Source organism: Eptesicus fuscus, chromosome 14, assembly GCF_027574615.1.
Source record: "Eptesicus fuscus isolate TK198812 chromosome 14, DD_ASM_mEF_20220401, whole genome shotgun sequence".
Taxonomy (NCBI): domain Eukaryota; kingdom Metazoa; phylum Chordata; class Mammalia; order Chiroptera; family Vespertilionidae; genus Eptesicus; species Eptesicus fuscus.
In genome coordinates this window covers 12417035-12437850 of record NC_072486.1, presented here as the reverse complement: position 1 = coordinate 12437850, position 20816 = coordinate 12417035, and the positions used below count along the sequence as shown (strand labels likewise).

At 44.0% G+C, this 20816-nt stretch overlaps 1 protein-coding gene across 4 annotated transcripts in view; it reads right to left on the bottom strand.

Annotated features, from left to right (window-relative positions):
* The window catches only part of OSBPL3 (oxysterol binding protein like 3), a 149898-nt gene that overhangs the window by 35419 nt on the left and 93663 nt on the right, over positions 1–20816 (bottom strand). For 3 of the 4 annotated variants that reach the window (XM_054725998.1, XM_054725997.1, XM_054725999.1), the window contains 7 exons: positions 17176–17343; positions 16479–16599; positions 14737–14840; positions 14438–14530; positions 12794–12950; positions 4643–4770; positions 1096–1191 (listed from right to left, as the gene is read on the bottom strand). In XM_054725998.1, the coding sequence (XP_054581973.1) occupies positions 1096–1191; positions 4643–4770; positions 12794–12950; positions 14438–14530; positions 14737–14840; positions 16479–16599; positions 17176–17343 (867 nt within the window). The remainder of the gene's footprint in view (positions 1–1095; positions 1192–4642; positions 4771–12793; positions 12951–14437; positions 14531–14736; positions 14841–16478; positions 16600–17175; positions 17344–20816) is intronic. The other variant, XM_054726000.1, reaches the window with a different exon arrangement.

Below are 20816 nucleotides of genomic sequence, written 5' to 3'. Positions count from 1 at the left end.
GCCCAACCAACTGAGCCACACCAGCCAGGGCTTGATAAATATTTAAATCAATATTTTTCAGGTTGAATTTTTCTATTTAACTCTAATTCTCCAGTGATTCATTTTAGTGTGCAATGGGAGATTTAAACTGCTTTCCAAATTGCTTTTGAGCTGTGCCAACCTAACTGATTGAATAATCCATCTCTTTCCCATTGGTTTTTGAGCCTCTTCTATCATGTCGATTTATTTTACAAATAAAATCGTGTTTATGCCTGAGGCAGTTATTCTGCCGATCCTTAAACCATCACCGCCAGTGCCTCTGGGCCTGGCAGCCTGTGGGCTGACTTCATTTCAGCCTCTCGTCCCCATTTCAAATACACACACACACACACACACACACACACACACACACACACTCCTTGTATATTACCCTCTTATTTTTTATTTTAAATACCCTCGGCCTAATAAATTTGTTAATAAAAAATTCAGCACATCTGAGGAAGGCATATTAACACAAGAGACAACTAAAACCAGTTGTAACCCTAATTACCCTTTTCTACTTCTCAAGCATTTCACTTGTATTTTTCTGAAATTTCTCATGGTAAACACCTTCGGAGAGTATTTTAGATAAACACCCCAAGTCTTGAGAAAAGACATTTTTAATGTAGTATCAACTGGCCAAGACCCTTCGTTGTAAGAGTATTTTTTCCCTGAGAGGGTAAGGTTGTGCTTTTAAAAGGAAAAAAAAAAAAAAAAAGCATCGCAGGAAAAGGAGAAGAGAAGGAGTGGGCCTCACAGAGGAAGCCCAGGGAACTGGGAAGTTGAGGTTTCTTCAGAAGGAGCAGGAGAAAACTTGCCTCTCTACAGCTCCCGCGGCAGTACCGCCGTGAAACGGGGGATGCTTAGGAGAAGAATGGGGGGGAAGCACAAAGGGAAGAGTTCTGGGGGTCAGGGTGTGCAGTGTTTAAATGCAGTTAGCAGCAGACTCGGGATCCGGGACTCCCCGTGGTGGGAGGCGTGGGTGTGAGCAGCCCTCTGGAGGGGAGGAGGGAGCCAGGGCGCCCTGTGAGGTCACAGAGGCGTCACCAGACCTTACCAGACCGGGACCTTACCCACCTCTGCCAGGCTGTCAGCAGCAGGGGGCTCGAGGAGCAGGGACTCGGCATGGATTCTGCGCAAGCGTTCTTTAAGGTCTGTGTTTTGTGCTAGGGCCTGGAACACGTTAAAAATAGTGTTTCAGAAAAGCACAGAGCGGGCCCCGCGTGGCAGGGCCCCCAGGGCGCACTTCCTGGACTTTGTTCCTTGAATGCTATCCAACAGGATACGGGCTCTGAGATGCCTGGGGAATAAAAGATATTAAACTCTGGACACGACGGCCCTTCTCTAATCTCGTTTCCAGAGATGGAAGGAGAGGTTAGTAAGGCTTTTTTTTTTTGGTGGAAAAGGAAATCATAAACACCCAGCTCCTATTCTGACCAGCGGTTTCACGGCCCCTCCCTCTCCCCAGCTGTGACTGCAGTGTCCCTCGGGATCCCCAGGATGGCCTCCGGCACCCAGGCAGACACCCAAACCCACGGGTGCTCAGGTCCCTTATATAAGTGGCGTAGTATTTGGGTAGGACCTACGCACACCCTCTCACAGATTTAACATCTCTAGATTACTTATGGTGCCACATACAATGTAAATGCTATGCAAATAGTTGTTATGCTGTATTGTTTAGGGAATAATGACAAGAAGAAAGTCTGTACATGTTCAGTACAGACCCCACCATCGCAGCCATCACAACCATCGTAGGCATCATGGGCCTAACTACATGGTCCGTGGCAGCAACAACATAACATTTTTTTAAAGAATATTTTCTGCCCCAGCCGGTTTGGCTCAGTGGATAGAGCTTTGGCCTGCGGACTAAAGGGTCCCGGGGTTCGATTCTCGTCAAGGGCACGTGCCCCAGTAGGGGGCGTGCAGGAAGCAGCCGGTTGGTGATTCTCTCGCATAATTGATGTTTCTATCTCTCTCTCCCTGTCCCTTCCTCTCTGAAATCAATAAAAATATATTAAAAAAAAAAATCCCTGTTCGGCTAAACCCGTGGGTGTGGAGCCTGCGGACACAGAGGGCTACTGCAGTCCCTGGCCACGTCCCTCCCTAATGATCCCAAGCTTCTCTCATCTTCAGAAAAGATGCTGCTCTCACCCCGTATGATTGGCCATATTTTAATGTTATCTAATGATCACACCAGTTGAATTAAATCTTGGAAAGTAGGATTTTGTGGAGGATTAATTTTATTGTTTCCCAATATAGACAGCTGTTGACTGTTTTACTCATTCTTCATGATTAAGATATTTGATTTTTAAAGAAAAGGAAAACAAAACTCACTTACCTGGATGAGGGCTCAGAGCCAGGGCCCTGGAATGAAGGTGTAAGATAGGAGCACAGGGGTGGGGTGTGGGGTGGGGGCTACCCCGCCGCTTTGATCTCTCCCCCAGGCGGCTCTGATTCCCTCCCCCAACCTCCCAACTGGGAAGGAACTGGCTTGATGGTAAAGGAAGGCGTGTCCTTCACGCCTCTGCCCTGTGAGCTTCATGACTAACTGCTCTCCAAGGTCTGTCCCCCCAGACATCCCCCAGGTCCATCCTGCCTGTCTGTCTGTCTTCCTGATCTCTTCCAAGAATCTCACAGCCCAGGGCCGACCTGCCGAGCACACAGAGGATGTGGCGCGGCCCGGATCTCTTAGCAAAGGTTTTGGCTTTATTGTTCGTACCCATGAATGGAATGGGTTATTTGGAAATTCCTGAAAATCATTTAGGAAACACTGAGTAAACGTTTCCTAAACACACAAAACAGAGATTGTTACACGCAGCAACACTCTCTACACTTGCTTCATTCTGGCCAATGAGTCGCTGGTATCTTAACGTAAGCGGGTGGAATCTATACCAGGGGCTGGAATCTGCCGCAGGCAGAAGAAAGGAAAATATCAAGATTGCACACACAACACAGCATATACATTCTGATAGCCCCGAGATGGCCTTATAATTTTACTCTGTGAAAAACCAATTTAATCAGGAACCTAAGACAGAAAGGAAAGCATCGTTCTGTTTGATCTTAAGTTTCCAAAATCCTGACTAGGGTTGAGAGGGACTTTCTTAGCCAAGGTGAGGACGACTGTGGCCTGGGACACCAGGGCCAAATGCATCTCAAAGTCTCTACCAGAGGAGGCCAGGCCTCACGGGACGAGGGCAGGAGAGAGGTGCCTGAGAAGGCACTGAAAGCCAACCTCCTGGGACAATGAGAAGTGCTTTTGCCACTAAATAAACTAAAAAACGGGAGGGGGGGGGGCGGAGGGAGAGAGAGAGCCACCTCACTTCTCTGGAACCAAAGTAACACCCAGTGTGAGGCTTGGGACTACAGTCCCACGAGGTGTTTCTCTCTATGACCTTGAAGATCCCAGAGCTCCTCAAGGCTCTGGACATGCAGTCAGTCCACATTGTTTCTTATTTCTTTCAGAGGCAACATACTTGAAATGTTCAACCGAGTGCATATTCCTTGGGTATTTTACAATAACAGTATGTATTCCTGGTAATGCATTTACCATTAACATTACACCAAGACCATGACTCTTCTCAGTAACATGGTGATAGGAAACACGAATGGCTACTTTCTAAGTTCTCTCAGTTGGCTTCTGAAAACAAGATCCTAAAATTCGTCTCCCCTACCTGACCCTAAATGGGAAGTTCAGTATTTCTTCTGATGGCAATTTCACGGTGCGCACACTCTCGTTACCATGGGAATTCCAAAGGACGAGCAAAAGGAGAAGCAATGAGCATGCCATTTTAAAACTTCCCTAGCTTTTTGATAGACACAAAGTGAGCAGCCAGACCACATCAGCCGTTCAAGGCAGAGAGTTCTAGGACACAGCCCTTCAGTGGAGCCTAGCTCTTGTGAGGGATAAACTGGAGTCGATGAAAAAAAGGAGAGAGAGCAAATAACAGAAAGGCTTCCTGATGGACAGCCGAGGCCTGACTTCTGTGGTGCAAAGGCAGACTGTTCCCTACGCTGCATGTGACTCATCTCCCTCTGCCCAAGGGCAGGGGGAAGCTAAATGTTTCCTACTATCAAATCAAATCAAATCAAATCATTTTCACATCTTTGGAAGAGTGGTAAGTAGAATCTGTGCTGTGCAGCAGGGAGGACAAGGGTGAACTTAGAATTTAGTTCTGCTGCCTGTGATTTGGGAAGTCAGTCTAAGCGTGTGAAGTCTTAGGTACAGAAATGTCCAACTGTCAGATGCTGTAAGCACAAACAAACCAATGTCTGTCAGATACACACACACATACACACACACACACACACACACACACACACACACACACACACACACACACACACACAACAAAAGCTTTACAGAATCAGAAGAGTCAAGATAAGGAGGAGGAAACCAAACATGAAGTATAGCTTATGCTCAGTGAAATACTAGCTACTAAGATTTGGAGTAGGCTTAGTTTGGGTCTTTAGAATAAGCAGATCTGATGAAAGACTAGAATATAATTTGGATAATTTGTTTGGTTTTCTCATGAATTTTTCACACAACCACGGAGATGGAAAATATAGGAAATTCAGGAGCCTGGCCACATTGTCAGGCATTTGTGGACACAGACATGGCACTTACGGATGACAGGGCACGCTTCAGACCAATGACCGGGGCAGAGGGGGACGAGACGTCCTGCTCCATCAGCTGCTTCAGCTTCTCTCTCTCCGTTGATATGGTATTAAAAGCCGACCTTAAAGTGAAGTAAACTATAAAGATATAATTATTATAAAAAGGAATGAAGGAAGAGGCACAATTAAAAATGAAATATAGAGAGATGTTATTTCTTATAAGAGAACTTAGAAAAGTAACAGCCCTGAATATTTAGAGTGCAGGAAAGTCAACTCTAAGTTGACTTTTTAAAAACACATCTGGAATGTACAACACTCAGAGTGAACCCTAACCTAAACTACGGATTCTGGGTGATAATGATGTTTTAATGTAGGTTTAATGACTGTAACAACGGGACCACTCTGGAGGGATGCTGATAGTGGGGGAGGCTGTGTGTGCGTGTATGGGGGAGTGGGGAGGCGGGGGAAGGAGGGTATTGTATATGAAAACCCTGTAGTTTATAAGCACAATTTTGCTGTGAACCAAAAATTGCTCTGAAAAATAAAGCCTATTAAATTTTTAAAATCACATTTGCAATTCCAAAGCCCCTACCCACTATAAAATTCCATAATTTTATGACTTATCATCAAGAAGTTTTGACACTTGAAAGAACTATTCTTCTGGATTCTTATTAATACTTAGTTTTCTTTGTATCTCCAAATACTGGAAATGTTTGAAAACAAAGCTGATTGGTTTTCAGGATAACAACAGTAACAATGCAGTAGGGAAAGCAGATAGCACCTTAATTGGTGACCAAAATTAATCACCGGGGAGAGTCAGATGGGCTTGGTGTTATTTGGGGTGAAATACCCTGAAAAGACACAATGTTGTTTTTGTCGTACGCCGACCGGGGACAGACAATCTGAATCTGATCATGAGGAGACAGCAGACAACCCAAAATAAGGAACATCCTATTTCTAAAATTTGGCCTATATGTCAATTTCATCAAAGAGAAGGGCTGAGGAACTGACCTTGGTTAAAGGAGGCTAAACAGGCACAACAATTACACCCAATATATGATCATGGCCTAGTTCCTATACTGAAGGGGAAAAGAGCTACGAAAGGGCATCACCAGGATAACTGGCAACGTCTGAATATGGAAGGTAGAATAGGTAACAGTACTGTTTCAGTGCTAAAGTTCCTGGGTTTCATGACTGAACTGTGATTAAGAATATCCCTATCCTTAGGAAATCCACACTGCGGTATGAAGGCATAGGAAAGACATGACATGATTCCGACTCACACAGTTCAGAAAAATAAGCACATGTGTAAGTGGACGTGTGTAGAAAGAGATAAAATAAATGCGGCAAAATATTAAAAATGGTGAGTTTGGGTAAAGTATATATGGGAATTATTTGTATTGTTCTTGCAACTTGTCTGTGAGTTTGAAAGTATTTCAAAATGCATAAGGTGTTACCTACCCTCTTCCTAGTTAGTCTTTCCAGCTGCTTTACCCAGAACTCCCCACCCTAAACTTGGCAGTTGGCTACTCTGCTCACTTCAGTGAGCACTCGGGTATAAAGAGAGCTTAGCAGATGCCTGAACTGATGTTTTAAAAACCATTAACACACACAACAACAACAAAAAATTCAGCAGGCGTTGATCACAGAATGTACAAATTACCTCATAAGAATGAGAAAACTGTCATCTAAATTGATAATGGGTATTATCTTTCCAAGCTCCTTAATTATATTTTGCCTTAGAAGGGCAAGAAGAAGGAAGAGACATATTTCTGCTCAAGTGTCTTGGCATATTATTGAATTCCACGGGTTGCATTTTTAGAGGTATTGCTATTCAAGAGTGGCCTATTTAGTATCACAGAAATGAAATACGCATTATTGACTCCCTTCATTTCAAAGCCACAAGGACCATGGAACCTCATACAATAAATCATTGTCACTGAAGTTGTGGTGTTTAATGATAGACTTAGAGCATCTTCCCAAAGTCATAGTACAAATAAGCAATCTGTCTAAACACACACACGCAGTATGGTGCTTCTCTCTACATAAGACAGAGGTCAAGGGTCAGCAGGTACTACAATTTCTAATAACGTCAGCTCTTTGATTTAAAGGATTTGATTAAGCAAATAACGGGCAGCACAACAGAGTGACCAACAGTGTGGGCTCCCACACCAGCCCTGGATTCCTCCCAGCTCCATCCCTTCCTCCCTGTATGACTTTGGACAAGTGCATGGTGGACCTGAACTCCAGTTACCTCATGTGTGGATGGGGATGATGATAGCATTTACTTTATAAGATCGTTAGGGAGTTGACTGAGATAATGCACTTAACCCAATGTAGAGCATACAATAAATCATAAATGTTGCCCTAACCGGTTTGGCTCAGTGGATAGAGCGTCGGCCTGCAGACTGAAGGGTCCCAGGTTCCATTCCAGTCAAGGGCATGTACCTTGGTTGCAGGCACATTCCCCAGTAGGGGGTGTGCAGGAGGTAACTAATCGATGTTTCTAACTCTATCCCTCTCCCTTTCTCTCTGTAAAAAAATCAATAAGATATATTTAAATTTTTTTAAAAAATCATAAATTTTACTGCAAAAGTAATGGTGATAGAAACAGGACAATGCAAGTGGTGACTAGTTTCCTGAAATGCAGCAGCAGTTTCAGGAGGATTCTGCGGTCTTTTGCCAGGACAATACGGATAAACAACCGCATGCAGGTACAGGTTCTATGAATGAGGGATCGACCAGAATCTACTGAGCAGCAGAAGAGCAGCCTCAGCAGGAAAGCAACAGCCCCACAGTTAAGAACGGCATCTCATGTCTATTAGACAGGCACTGCCCGCCTTTGCAACTCCTCAGGACCCGTCGCCCAGCTGAGTGGGTCCCTGGGGGGTACCGCTTCACTGTCATTTCTTAAATTGAGGTATAATTGGTAATATGACATTAGTTTCAGGTGCACAACAAAATGGTTCGATAGTTGTACACCCTGCAAAATGATCACCACAATAAGTCTAGTTAACATTCGTTACAATTTTTTTCACTGTCTTATTTATTGTTCTAAATCAAATAAATGTGGCACTTGGCCGCCTGCCACTTTGCTAATCAATTCCTCTGGCTTTCAGAGGCCTGCACTAAAGCTAGGCGGTCAACCAAGCTAGAAGATTCCTATTAAAAATTCTAACTTGGCAGAACACGCACCTTTTGGTTCGAAATGTATAGTGGACAAGACTGTGGTGGGCACTAAGTAAGCCAAAAGAAACTCATATAGTCACTATATTTAATTTTAAGGTCAAAGCCACCTGACAAAGGGACTCAGAAGACCAGATCCTCATGCACTAAATTTCTTAAATGACTGCTGAGGGCCAGTGGTCGGCAAACTCATTAGTCAACAGAGCCAAATATCAACAGGACAACGACTGAAATTTCTTTTGAGAGCCAAATTTTTTAAACTTAAACTTCTTCTAACGCCACTTCTTCAAAACAGACTCGCCCAGGCCATGGTATTTTGCGGAAGAGCCACATTCAAGGGGCCAAAGAGCTGCATGTGGCTCGCGAGCCACAGTTTGCCGACCACTGGCTTAGGCCCACTCAGGGGACAAAAATACAGTGTTTTACAGCAGTCTCCTGACCCAGCACACAGAGAGATCATATTTATATTAATGGTTAAGAATCTCAGAGGTCAGGAATATTCCCTGTGACAGGAGTGTTCTCTCACTAATTCCCAACATGATGCTAGAGAAAAAGAAAAAGAAAAATAACTGGTGTAGCACACCGATGGATATCTGATAATAAACAAGACCACATGGAAAGTCTTAGATGCTCAACGACAAAGAACCTCACACACCAGGAAGGCCACCGCCACACAGAAGGACCAGCATCTCCTGGTCACAAGGCCTTTGGGCCCATGCTTCTCAGAGCATTCGCTGTCTCCTAAAGCAGTCCACTCTTCTGGGGAAGAAAGTCCTTTGTGCTCCTACATTGACATTTACCCCAGAGTCTCCTCATTGGCCTCTTTCCCGGGGCTTTCAAATATCGGAAGGCAATTACGGCCTCTCTGTTCACTCATCTCTTTCCCAGACTGTCTTTAGCCATTTCTCAGATGCCCTCACTGTACCAAGAGAGTGGACACAAGTTGACCTTCTGACAAAATGGAATGCCATAAGCATCATACAATTGACTCTTAGTGATCTCTACCTTTCCTGTTTCTGCCGGCTTCCATGCCGTCTCTCCCCTCTCTCCCCCCCAATATATTTTTTTTATTGGTTTCAGAAAGGAAGGGAGAGGGATGGATAGATAGATAGATAGATAGATAGATAGGTAGATAGATAGATAGAAACATCAATGATGAGAGAGAACCACTGATTAGCTCCCTCTTGCACACCCCACACTGGGGATTGAGCCCGCAACCCGGGCATGTGCCTTGACCAGGAATTGAACCATGACCTCCTGGTTCACAGGTCGACACTCAAACACTGAGCCACGCCAGCTAGTCCATGCTGTCCTTTATTAAGTGGTGAGAGGACAGACAGCATGTTTGGATAGCCAAGGCTGGTACTGAAGGACACCCATACTCTTAATTTACCTGAGCTCTATTTTTTAATATGCCCCTTCTCTAGAAGTTTCTCAGAAAAGAATAAGATCTTGAGGAAGACACGCAAATCACAGACATCACCTCCCTGGTGGCAGTATGGTACGAGGTTAAGAAGTTTGTAATAAGGCAAACGTGAGCCAACATCCTACTCTACCACTTAGTTACTGTTTAGATGTTGGACAAGTCCTCAGTCTCCACATCTGCATGTATGGAAAGTGCCCACACCTCAAGAATGCTTTAAGGAAACAGTGAGAAAGCATGCCACGTATAGCATCCAAAAAACCACATTCTGGTGAATTTTCTTTAAAACGTTAATACTAGTATACCTAAAATATCTGGGGTGGTTTCATCTTTTGTAATCTGCATCCCCTAATTTCCAAACCTCACAGAATGTCCATGGTTTTAAAATACTTTCTAACCCGTATTTTATCTAAAAGATTATTTAAATGTAAACACACTGAGTAATTTCATTAAATGGTCCTACTGATTTACTCATGATTTGCATAAATACAATTGTCCGTGCCCAGCAGATTTTTATGCCCAATTCTGTATTATGTTTGATAAATAGTCTGGTTTTGCTTTAAGCCATATGTGTTTTTTAACTGTTAATTGATGAAAATGACATCCTCGTGACGTACTTGGCTTTTTATGCAATGCTTCCACAAGCTCAAAACCATTAAAAAATGACGACTCCACCACTGGGCCACACTGGCGAGGCCCCTGTGGTGAGCTGTAATTGAGTGGCCCCAGGAGGGGAACAAGCTCATTAGGCTCCCTGTGGAATTTACTGTCTCTAACCCCGCGGGCCCCAGCTGTTGTGGACGAAGTGCGCCTGCACCTTTCTCGAGCACGGACCTTGACCTCGCCTAGGTATGGGGCAGCCCGCTGCCAGCTGGCTGTCACAAAGCCCCAAAGACGGAGCAGCTGGCCAAGGCCATTAGCGACGGCCCCGCGGCCGGGTCCTCTGCGGGAGGACAGGATCAACGGACCCTGTTCCTGCTGAGGAGCCGTCTCCTCGTGTAGGTAAAATGCAGGCATTTCCCTCTGCCGGGAGGCAGCAGTTTCCCATTTTTAAAAAGACAGTTCATATTATTAAAAAGTAAATGTGTTTTATAGGCATTCCTCCCACAAAAGCTAACAGGCAATGCCTAATTGTAACTGATGCTTTAACAGTAGAGGACACATGGGGGGAGAGGCGGGGAGAAGAGCTTTAAAGGGCCAGGGCAGGTAATTCTGCCCATTTCACATACAGCTGCACTGCAAAACACTGACAAAGTTCCAGCGAGGGCAAGAGTTTGAGGTAGGAATCTGCAAAGAGCATGAAATAGCTTCCCCATAACCAACATGTTTTAGGTTTTCAGACTAAGGAAAAAAAGAGCTAAAGTAATTAATAAAAGGAAAGAAGAGAAATACTGGTCTAGGAGAGCAAGGCAATAGAGAGAATGTCTGCCTAGCTGGTGTAGCTCAGTGGTTGAGCATCGACCCAGGAACCAAGAGGTCACGGTTTGATTCTGGTCAGGACACATGCCCGAGTTGCAGGCTCAATCCCAGTCAGGGGCATGCAGGAGGCAGCTGATCAATGAGTCTCTCTCATCACTGATGCTTCTATCTCTCTCTCCCTCTCCCTTGCTCTCTCTCTAAAATCAATAAAAAAATATTATAAAAAACATAGAGGGAATGTCTTGTTGCCTACTGCAAGCACAGCCCTCCCATTTAAAAATATTTAACCTATTTTCTTCTTTAAAAATGATTAATAGATGAAATTAAAAAAATATAAACACAAAGGAGATAATAAGTGTTACATCTCAGTCTCCATCATGAAAATGCTGGTGTATATCCATTCAGACTTTTGAGTATGCCTATACACACCAGGTTTATATAGTTCATTTTTTCTGAGAAAATGGGATCATACCTATGGATTGTTTTGTGACCTTGTATTTTTACTCAATGATATGCTATGAACTTCTCCCTTCCCGTCTCTGTAAAAATGCCCCTGGCTACCCCATGAAAGGGCAGTGAGCCACCAAGTGAGGAGTAGAGACTCTGGGGTCAGGCCGGTGAGGATTCAACTCTCAAGTTGGCTATTTTCTACCATGTGACCTGCAGGAAGTTCTTCGGCTTCTCTAAGCCTCAGGTTTCTTACCTGTGTAATGGAGGTTACACTAACACCTACTCCCTAGGTTGTTGCTAGAATTAAATGAAATACAGTGCAAGACAAGTGCGAGACAACTATCTGACAGACAGCTCTGAGCTCAAAATAAGCTATTATTATTATTATTATTATTATGTGGCTATTGACTATTCTATCATATGATTATATTACATTAAAAAATACAGTCCCTCTGTTTGGGGCATTTAGGTGATCTCTAATTTATTTTTACGTTTCAATTTTGAAGTCATTATAGACTCACAGGAAGTGGCAAAAACAGTACAGAGAAGTCCTGGGTACCCTACAACCAATTTCCCACAGTATAATATCGTACATAATTATGGTACAATATCAAAACCGGGAAACTGACATTGGGATTGACTGCTCTTATTCAGATTTCACCAGTTTTACATACTCTTATTTATGTTTATGTGTGTAAATATAAGTCAATGTAATTTTGTCATTCGTGTATGTTTGTGGAGCCACCATCCGAATCAGGATACAGAACTATTCATCACCACCAAGATCCCTCTTGCTACCTCTTTATACTTTCCTCCTTTCTCTCCTCCTTGTCTGTAACCTTGGGCGACCATTAATCTCTTCTCCATCTCTATAATTTTATCACTTCAAAAGTGTTAGTAAGTGGAATCATATTTTCAGTCAGCATAATGCCCCCGAGGTTCCTTCAACTCGTGTATAACCACAGTCTACTCCCTTTCATTCCATTGGATGGATATACCATGGTTTGTCTAACCATTCATCTGTTGAAGAACATTTGGGTTGTTCCAGTTTTTGGCTAATACAAATAAACTTGCTTTGAACACGTGTGTAAAGGTATCTGTGTGTACATTTTCTCTGGGATAAGTGCCAGGAATGTGAATGTTGGGTTGCATGGTGTGTTTATTTTTATATAAAATTGCCAAACTTCTGTCCAGAGTAACTGTATCATATTGCATTGCCACCAGCATTTGGTACTATCAGTATTTTTTTTAACATTAGCTATTCTTATAGGTGTGTGGTAATATCATGGTTTTAATTTGCATTTCCTACTGGCTAATGATGTTGAACATTTATTCCTAATTTTTGATGTGATAAACAATGCTAAAATAAATACCTTTATTTGAATAAATTTTAAGTTAATTCCTACAAATGAATTCTTTAAAGTGGGGTTGCTGAATAGGCAGATTTTTTTTATAGTACCAATTTACATCCCTATCAGCAGCATATAAATTACTCAGCTTTTAAATCATACCTAATGCTCTCACTATCTCCCCTAATGAGTTTAGAAGACACTTCTTAGGGAAATTAAAAAAAAAAAAGGGTAGCCTAAAATCTCAAAAGATCAGGAAATTAACCAACCGAGTTCCTTCTCCAAGGACAGCCCACATTCAGACATGCACTTAATATTTTCATTAAACACGTACCTTTATGGGCAATATGACACAGATCTTCTTGCATTTTAGAAAACTCAGATGAGGTTTCAGAGCCATCAGAATTGTTTTTCTCTTCTCCAAAATCTAGTGTTGACAAATTGGGATTGGAAGAATGCAGTCTTTGTGGGCCATCAAAAGGTTTAGGGACCTAAAGTAATACCGAAAGGAGATATTTCTTTTCAGATGCATATTGCTCAGAATATTTACTTGTTTCTAAGGTTGGAAAGTAGTAAGAAAAGGTCAATATGTAGGAAAGTCTTACTATTGAGTGATTACTATAAATAAGAAAAAGAAATGAAAACTCAGGAAAGCACCTTCTACCACAAGTTGTACTGGCTTCTTGCAAAAATAAAAATGGGTGAAAGTCCTAACTGGTTTGGCTCAGTGGTTGAGCATGAGCTTGCAGACTGAAGGGTCCCGGTTCCATTCTGGTCAGGGCACATGCCTGGGTTGTGGGCTCGATCCCCAGCAGGGGGCATACAGGAGGCAGCCAATCAATGATTCTCTCTTCATTATTGATGTTTCTATCTCTCTCTTCCCTCTCTCTTCCTCTCTGAAATCAATAAAAATATTATTTTTTAAAATGGGTAAGAAAGCATATATAATATAGTCTGCCCTTATCTGTGGGGATATGTAAAAGACCCCAGGACACCTGAAACTATGGATAATACTGAACCATATAGGCATGCAACTTAAACCTTATGAATTGTTGACTTTTGGAATTTACCTTTTAATGTTTTTGGACTGCGGTTGACTGTGGAAAACCAAAACCACAGGAAGCAAAACTGCATTTAAGGGGAGACTGATATATTCTTTGGAAATGATAGAAGTATTAAAGCTATATGATGACAATGATGGCTAAAGCTGCTGGGCTCTTTCTCATTTATATTCAGTTCCTTCCTCCCAGCAATAATCTTCCAGTGTCTAGGTTGTTCACAGTGGATAGGTTTAGAAATGTTTTCTTTATTTGCTCCTGGTGCTTCTGGAAAATGAACTAACTTCCCACATATTTGTACACAGATCACTCTTTACTTCGAAAGTACTTAAGTTCAACCCATAAAGTGCTTTGAACCAAAGAGTCTACAAGAATACAGCAGATGACTTATCTATAACTTTCTGATTTATCGGGACCCTAATATTGTTGCAAGTTAACATGCAATGGCCAAGCTGCAAATCTTGGGCTCCGGCTCAGCTATGCATTGGGAAAGTCAGCAGCTAGTGTGACACAGGAAACGAGCATCTGCACCATGTCCTGTTCCCAGAAACTCCAGCCAGTGGGCTCAGAGGGTGAGGACCCCACTGAGCAGCAGCGGAAGAGGGGGGGTCAGAGCACCTACCCCAGCAGGGAAGCGAGCAGGCAGGCTAAGCATTAAAGAATGAGAAGCCAAAGCCCTCGAAGTGGCTGTAGTCCCGCCAACCTCATGCCATTTCCCCTTACCCAGTATTACATGCCTGTTCTAGGGTCCAGAAAGTCTCAGTGACTGAATTCATCTCTCTGCACAGGGTATTGGGTAGAATAATTAGAACCTTCACCTGTCTATTCTATTCTCTTACTTGAGGTCAAGTAGCCCCCAGCACGTGGCGTGCAGAGAAGGGCCAATGGAGGAACCGGTCCTCTGGGGAAGCGGTGGTTACCTGTAGTGTTCCTTTAGCATCTTTGCCAATAGCTCGGGACCGCCACCTCCTGTGCGATCTTTTCTCCTTTTTGGGACTTTCAAAAGCTCCGCCCTTTGTTTCAAAATGGGAAAGAGAGCACAGACAGTAAGACCCACCAAACCAATAGGGGAAAACGCACAGCAAAGTAACCATCTCCATCCCCTTGAACTTGGCCCAAGCACCGGACCAGACAAACATCCCACTGTTAGTGAAAGGCGGGGAGGAGAAAGGAAAGCAGGAGAGCATCAGGAGGCAAACAGAAGAGGGACCTGGCTCACCTGGATGGCGTTGATAGCAGGCGCTGAATACGTCCGATGCAGGACGTCCATGCTCTGGAGGAGCTGGCTCATTTCCAGCAGGTAGGAGTGGCAGTGTGCCAGGTCTGCGGGAGAAAAGCAAAAAGCCGACTCAGGGGCCCTTATCTGGGCATTTAGGCACCGCTGTGCTAGCACAGCTACTTTTCTCGTTTATCGATATCTGATGTGCACCTGTTAGGATAGGAAATGCGACTTCTTTTTTTACAGGAGAGGCAGTAGACTGTCATGGTTAAAGGTATGGATCTGGAGAACCAGGCTGCCTCTGTGTGAATGCACTTAATGAACTGTGAGTCTTTGGCAAATTATGTAACTGCTGCGTGCCTCAGTTTTCTCATCTGGAAAGTGGGGATAATTATATACCTAGCTCACAGTTGTGAGTTAAATGAGCTAATACATGCAGTGTGCTTTTAGAGTGCTGGCACATTATAAGCACAAATAAGCCACCATCATCATCACTTCCAATATTGCAATAACAGGGTGTCACTGTCCGCTTATAAGGACCCGGTTCAAGTTAAACGATGCACTTCTGCAGACTGACCTAAGAGGACCTGAGATATTCTCGGACCAGTTCCTGGCTCACTAACTCAAAAACAGTCCTCAGTTTGCTGTTTACTGGGTGAACCAGCTGTGTCTGCTGAGGAATCAACGCCCAAAGGCATTAAGGCAGTGGCTCTCAAACTCTGGTGCCAGCAGAATCCCCCGGAGAACCTGGACAACCACAGATCGCTGGGTCCACCTCGGTTTCTGACTCAGACTATGTGGGCTGGGCCCGAGACTCCGCATGTCTAAGTTCACAGGCCAGGCCAGTGCTGGTGGTCCATCCCCTCGGACGATGCTTCAAGGACTACTGTCCCAAAATGTTACTCAGTGACGCTCGTGAGTGATATTTACTGGGAGGGCAAAACCTATATGGCCCTAGACGGTAATATCATTCACCAGAAGCAAATGCCGTCCTCAAGGCTACCACCTGGTATCTTTCTCTAACACTGGTTCTCCGTCGTGGCTACACCTTACAATCAACTGGGGAAATTTTTTAAATGCCCAAGTCCCACCCCCAAACAATTAAAGCAGAGCACCCACAATCCCACGGGTGACTATTTTGTTATTTAGTTTCCTGGGTGATTCTTAGCTAATTATGTTGAGAACACTGAGCCGCCTAGGGCAAGAGTCGTCAATCCTGGCTCCTTATTAGAATCACTTAGGGAACTTTAAAAAATTCGTGACGCCAGGGCCCTACTCCAAACCAATTGAAAGAGATTCTTCGGGGGGGAAGGGGCCCGGGCATGGGTATTCTTGCACTTTGAAAGCCTCTCGGTGATTCTAATGTGCAGCCAGGGCAGAGAACACCTGTTTTGTGTGGGTCTCCGCTCGCCTCTAGAACAGTGATTCTCAATCTTAGATGTGTGTCCGAATCCTTTTTGGCATTTAAACAAACAGACAGCTGTGCAGACCCCACCCTGGAGGCTGTGGCTGAATACGCCCGCGTGGAAATCAGGCATCAGTACTTGAATAGAAAAGAAGCGGTGATGACATAACACGCTGCAAGGAGAGTGTTCTTTGCTAATCACGAGCGCACTTAATCAGCAAAACAGGAGCGGGAGTGTGGACAGTGATGGGGGATGCGATGCGCCCGAGGTGTCAATGCCGAACCGGTTGATCGCAGAGCGGGGAGGGAAAGGGGCCGGGGTGTCCAGTCGCCCTACCTTTCGAGCACTGCTCCATGTCCTCCGAAGACTGCAACCACAATGGGACGCGAATCTCTCCGCAGGAAAAGGATAGATTGCTTCCGGTTTGAAACGAATTCTGCTTTGATATACTGCTCCGCTGTTCCAGAGATGACAAAAACCAGTGTAAATGGAGACAGAGCCCGTGGGAGCACTCTAAGGTAAATGGATAACCACGTGGGCTAGTCCCTAAGGGAAGCCATCTGCCTGGCCGGGAAGGAAGCTTCTAGCAAAGCCCTCCAGTGAAGAGCTTGGCTCTGGCTGTCACCCGGCCAGGCCAGGAGGCCTTGGACTGCAGTCCTTCTTCTGTCCAATGATAATCATATCAAAATCACGATAAATGTGGGGGGACTTTGCAATCCCACGTGGCTATCAATGCACCTACTGCCTTTCACAACCAGATAAGAAAACCAAAGTCAGGCTGGTCCAGAGGAAGGTGGAGCATTTGGGGTATAAAGTTCCTCGTCACACGCTATACTCTCCAGGTGCCGTCCCAGAGGGAACATGCTCCCTGGCCCTGGTGACTCACGGGACAAACGGGCTCATTAAATACCAGCTCAGGCTTCCCTGCTCCTCCCCTCCAACCATTCCTTCCTCAGGCCCAGCGCCCTCCCCAAGGGCGACTCCCCCACCCAGAGCCACCCCTTTGCTAGGTTCATTATTGGCAAATGGTTACCTTCCGACTCGAGAGGGAGTCCAAGGCCCCAGGCGCAGAGTCGGTGACGGCGGGCCCCGGGAAGAAGTGGTTCATTTCGTGTGGAAACATGGCGATCTCATTCTGACGATACATCCGATGGTGGCGGAGTCTGGACACCCACTCGTCAAAGACGTCATCTGACTTGACCTACATTGTGTCAGGTTGGGAGAAGGAAAGAAGAGCGTCACTCAGTCACTCAAGAGCGAAATGGCAGCTTATGGACTTCGTTTACATTATGTGATCTATGGGACAAGTTGAGGAGGAAAGAGAGTAAACATGGTTTTGTAAACTATACATTTAGGTTTTCTATGGGAGGGTCCAATTGCTACACTGACAGTAGGAAAGCAAAAACAGTATCGGTTATATTAAACCATAAATAAAACTGAAATTTATAGTTCTCTGCCTCAAAGCATTTCCAAGTCCCGTGTCCCAGCTTATCCTATCCCTGCTGAAAATATTAGCACCCTGCTTTCTTTTTAAACTCTTTCATAATTTGGACTTTTCAGGTCAATCTTCTCTGAACTGGAATGGCTTAGTAAATTCTTCCTAAAATATTTAACCTTGTAAACCTCTGTCAGAGGCTACATTGCTGAGGAATATGTTAATGAATGTGAAGGTTATTTAAAAGAAGAACGTTTCTCCTGCTCTCAGAGATAGAAAAAATCTGATAAAGTATTATTGGTGATTTCCAGGGTTTTTCAAACTCACACACACAAACATTTAGCTATTCTTGCCCTGGCCGGTGTGGCTCAGTTGGCTGGGCATCGTCCTGGTTCATTTTCGCATCAGGACACAACATTGATTGGCCGCCTCCTGCATACCCCCTACTGGGTTGTGGGCTTGATCCCCAGCAGGGAGTGTGCAGGAGGCAGCCAATCAATATTGCAAGCATATAGATGTTTCTCTCTCTCCCTCTCCCTTCCTTTATTTCTAAAAATCAATATTCTTTTTAAAAAATACATTTTTATTGATTTTAGAGAGAGGAAGGGAGAAGAATAGAGATAGAAACATCGATGAAGAGAGAAATATTGATCTGCTGCCTCCTGCACGCCCCTCACACCCTCCCTACCCCCCACTCCCATCCCCACCCTCCTGCACTGGGAATTGAGCCCGCAACCCAGGCTTGTATCCTGATAGGAATTGAACCATGACCTCCTGGTTCATAGGTCAACGTTCACCAGTGGGTAAAAATCAATATACTTTTTAAAAAAATTAGCTATTCTCTCCATAAATATCTGTTAATATCTAATTTCCATGAAAAATACTGCTCGTAAATAGTAATTTTTATTATAAAACATTTCAAATGTTCATAAAGGTACTACAAAAAATATTACAAACACCTACACAGCATAGACATTTCTTAATAGTCAATATTTCTGTGGGTGTGTGAGAGTATATTAAATATTTCCAAAATGAAAAATGATAGATTCTTGTATATTAGAACACAGACTCATAAAGTAACAATTTATAATACCCCCAAAGGATGTGTGGGAGGTTCACCTCTAAGAAGAAAAATTTAGGTCAATGCTGTTAAAATCTTTACCAATGCCACTGCTGAGAGCGAGGATGTGGAAATAAATGTCAGCTGCATCATCCACTTGGGAAATGGTAGGTTGGCTCTTATGTTTGTTGTGTTATTAGAAGTATGTACAAGATTTAAAACCTCTCCAGGTGCTCTTGAATGTGTCATGTACAGGAAGAAGCAATACAAACAGGCTCCTCTCTCCATCTCCCCTAAATTATGTCCTTGAAATAGATTTCATTTCCCAGGTGTGATTAACAGGAATCTATGTCATCCTGTGCACTGATCTGCTCTCAGAGGCCCTTGAAAATCAGTGCCCAAAGTGTTCATCTTGACTCATTTTGTATTGGTTAAACAGAAGAATGAAAAGCACTTTGTTAAATAATGGACCAGGGTTCTGTTTCAGCCCTTCAAATAGTTCTAGGACTGTGGGTGGACAGCCAAGTAACTCCGCTACCAGATCCCTCATCCATAAAATAAGAGAATGGCACTGGATGACCCACATTTAAAAACGGCCTGCCTCTGAGGCTACGAAGTAGAACCTTCTGATAACTACACGACCTACACTGACAGTCATAGCTCACGTTCAAGAGAATGAGCAAGAAGCACAAACAGAACTTCAACTGAATCAACTCAGAAGTATTAAACTATGTTGTCATGATATTAGCATTTAATATGTCTTAAGGCATTCTAGTTGTTGTGTTTTTTAAATATATTTTATTGATTTTTACAGAGAGGAAGGGAGAGGAAAGAGAGTTAGAAACATCAATCAGAGAGCAACATTGATCAGCTGCCTCCTGCATACCTCCTACTGGGATGTGCCCGCAACCAAGGTACATGCCCTTGACCGGAATCGAACCTGGGACCCTTTAGTCCGCAGGCCAACACTCTATCCACTGAGCCAAACCAGTTAGAGCAGGCGTTCTAGTTCTTTAAAAATTAGGAATTAAAAATCACTTTTATTTAGTAAACTAGAATAGTGGATGAACAAGACCCTATAATTTCATGGCCGTGTCAAAACACACAACTAAGAGTCATTGAGGTACAAGGAGAAATAACCTAAATTATTGTAAAGAAGATTGACCATTTAAGTGGGGGTGGGAAAAATATTCTTTCCTAAAGCTTTTTCTTAAAGATTATAGGTCTCTGCTTCCTTTACTTCACACCAGTTGTTCTCAGCCAGGGGTGGTTTACCCCTCCCCCCCAGGGACATTTGGTGATGTCTGGAGATACTTTTTGGTTGTCATAACTGGAGGGGGTTGTTACCAACATCTAGAGGCCAGGGATGCCACTCAACATCCTGCAATGCACAGAACAAGCCCCCACAGCAAAATATTCTCCAGCCCACCATGTCACTAGATTCTTGTATATTAGAACACAGACTCATAAAGTAACAATTAATAATACCCCCAAAGGCCGAAACCGGTTTGGCTCAGTGGATAGAGCGTCGGCCTTCGGCCTGAAAGGTCCCAGGTTCGATTCCTGGTCAAGGGCATGTACCTTGGTTGCGGGCACATCCCCAGTAGGGAGTGTGCAGGAGGCAGCTGATCGATGTTCTCTCTCATCGATGTTTCTAACTCTCTCTCCCTCTCTCTTCCTCTCTGTAAAAAAATCAATAAAATATATTTTTAAAAAAATAATAATAATACCCCCAAAGGATGTGTGGGAGGTTCACCTCTAAGAAGAAAAATTTAGGTCAATGCTGTTAAAATCTTTACCAATGCCACTGCTGAGGGTAAGAAACCCTGCTTTACACAATTCACCATACCCACAGGGGGAGGGCCCTGGGCTAGGAAGCAGAATGCACTTGACTATCTTGTGTGGCCAATGGATCACATATATATGTTACATGTCTATTTGCCCAAGCACCACACACATATATGCTATGGGGGGACAGGGAGCTGATAATCTCATGCTTTTATACTCCCAACCCTCAGCCCCCACTGCCAAGTCCAAATAATGTGACCAAGTAAGAAAAAGTGTCGCCGAGACCGGTTTGGCTCAGTGGATAGAGCGTCGGCCTGCGGACTCAAGGGTCCCGGGTTCGATTCCAGTCAAGGGCATGTGCCTTGGTTGTGGGCACATCCCCAGTGGGGGG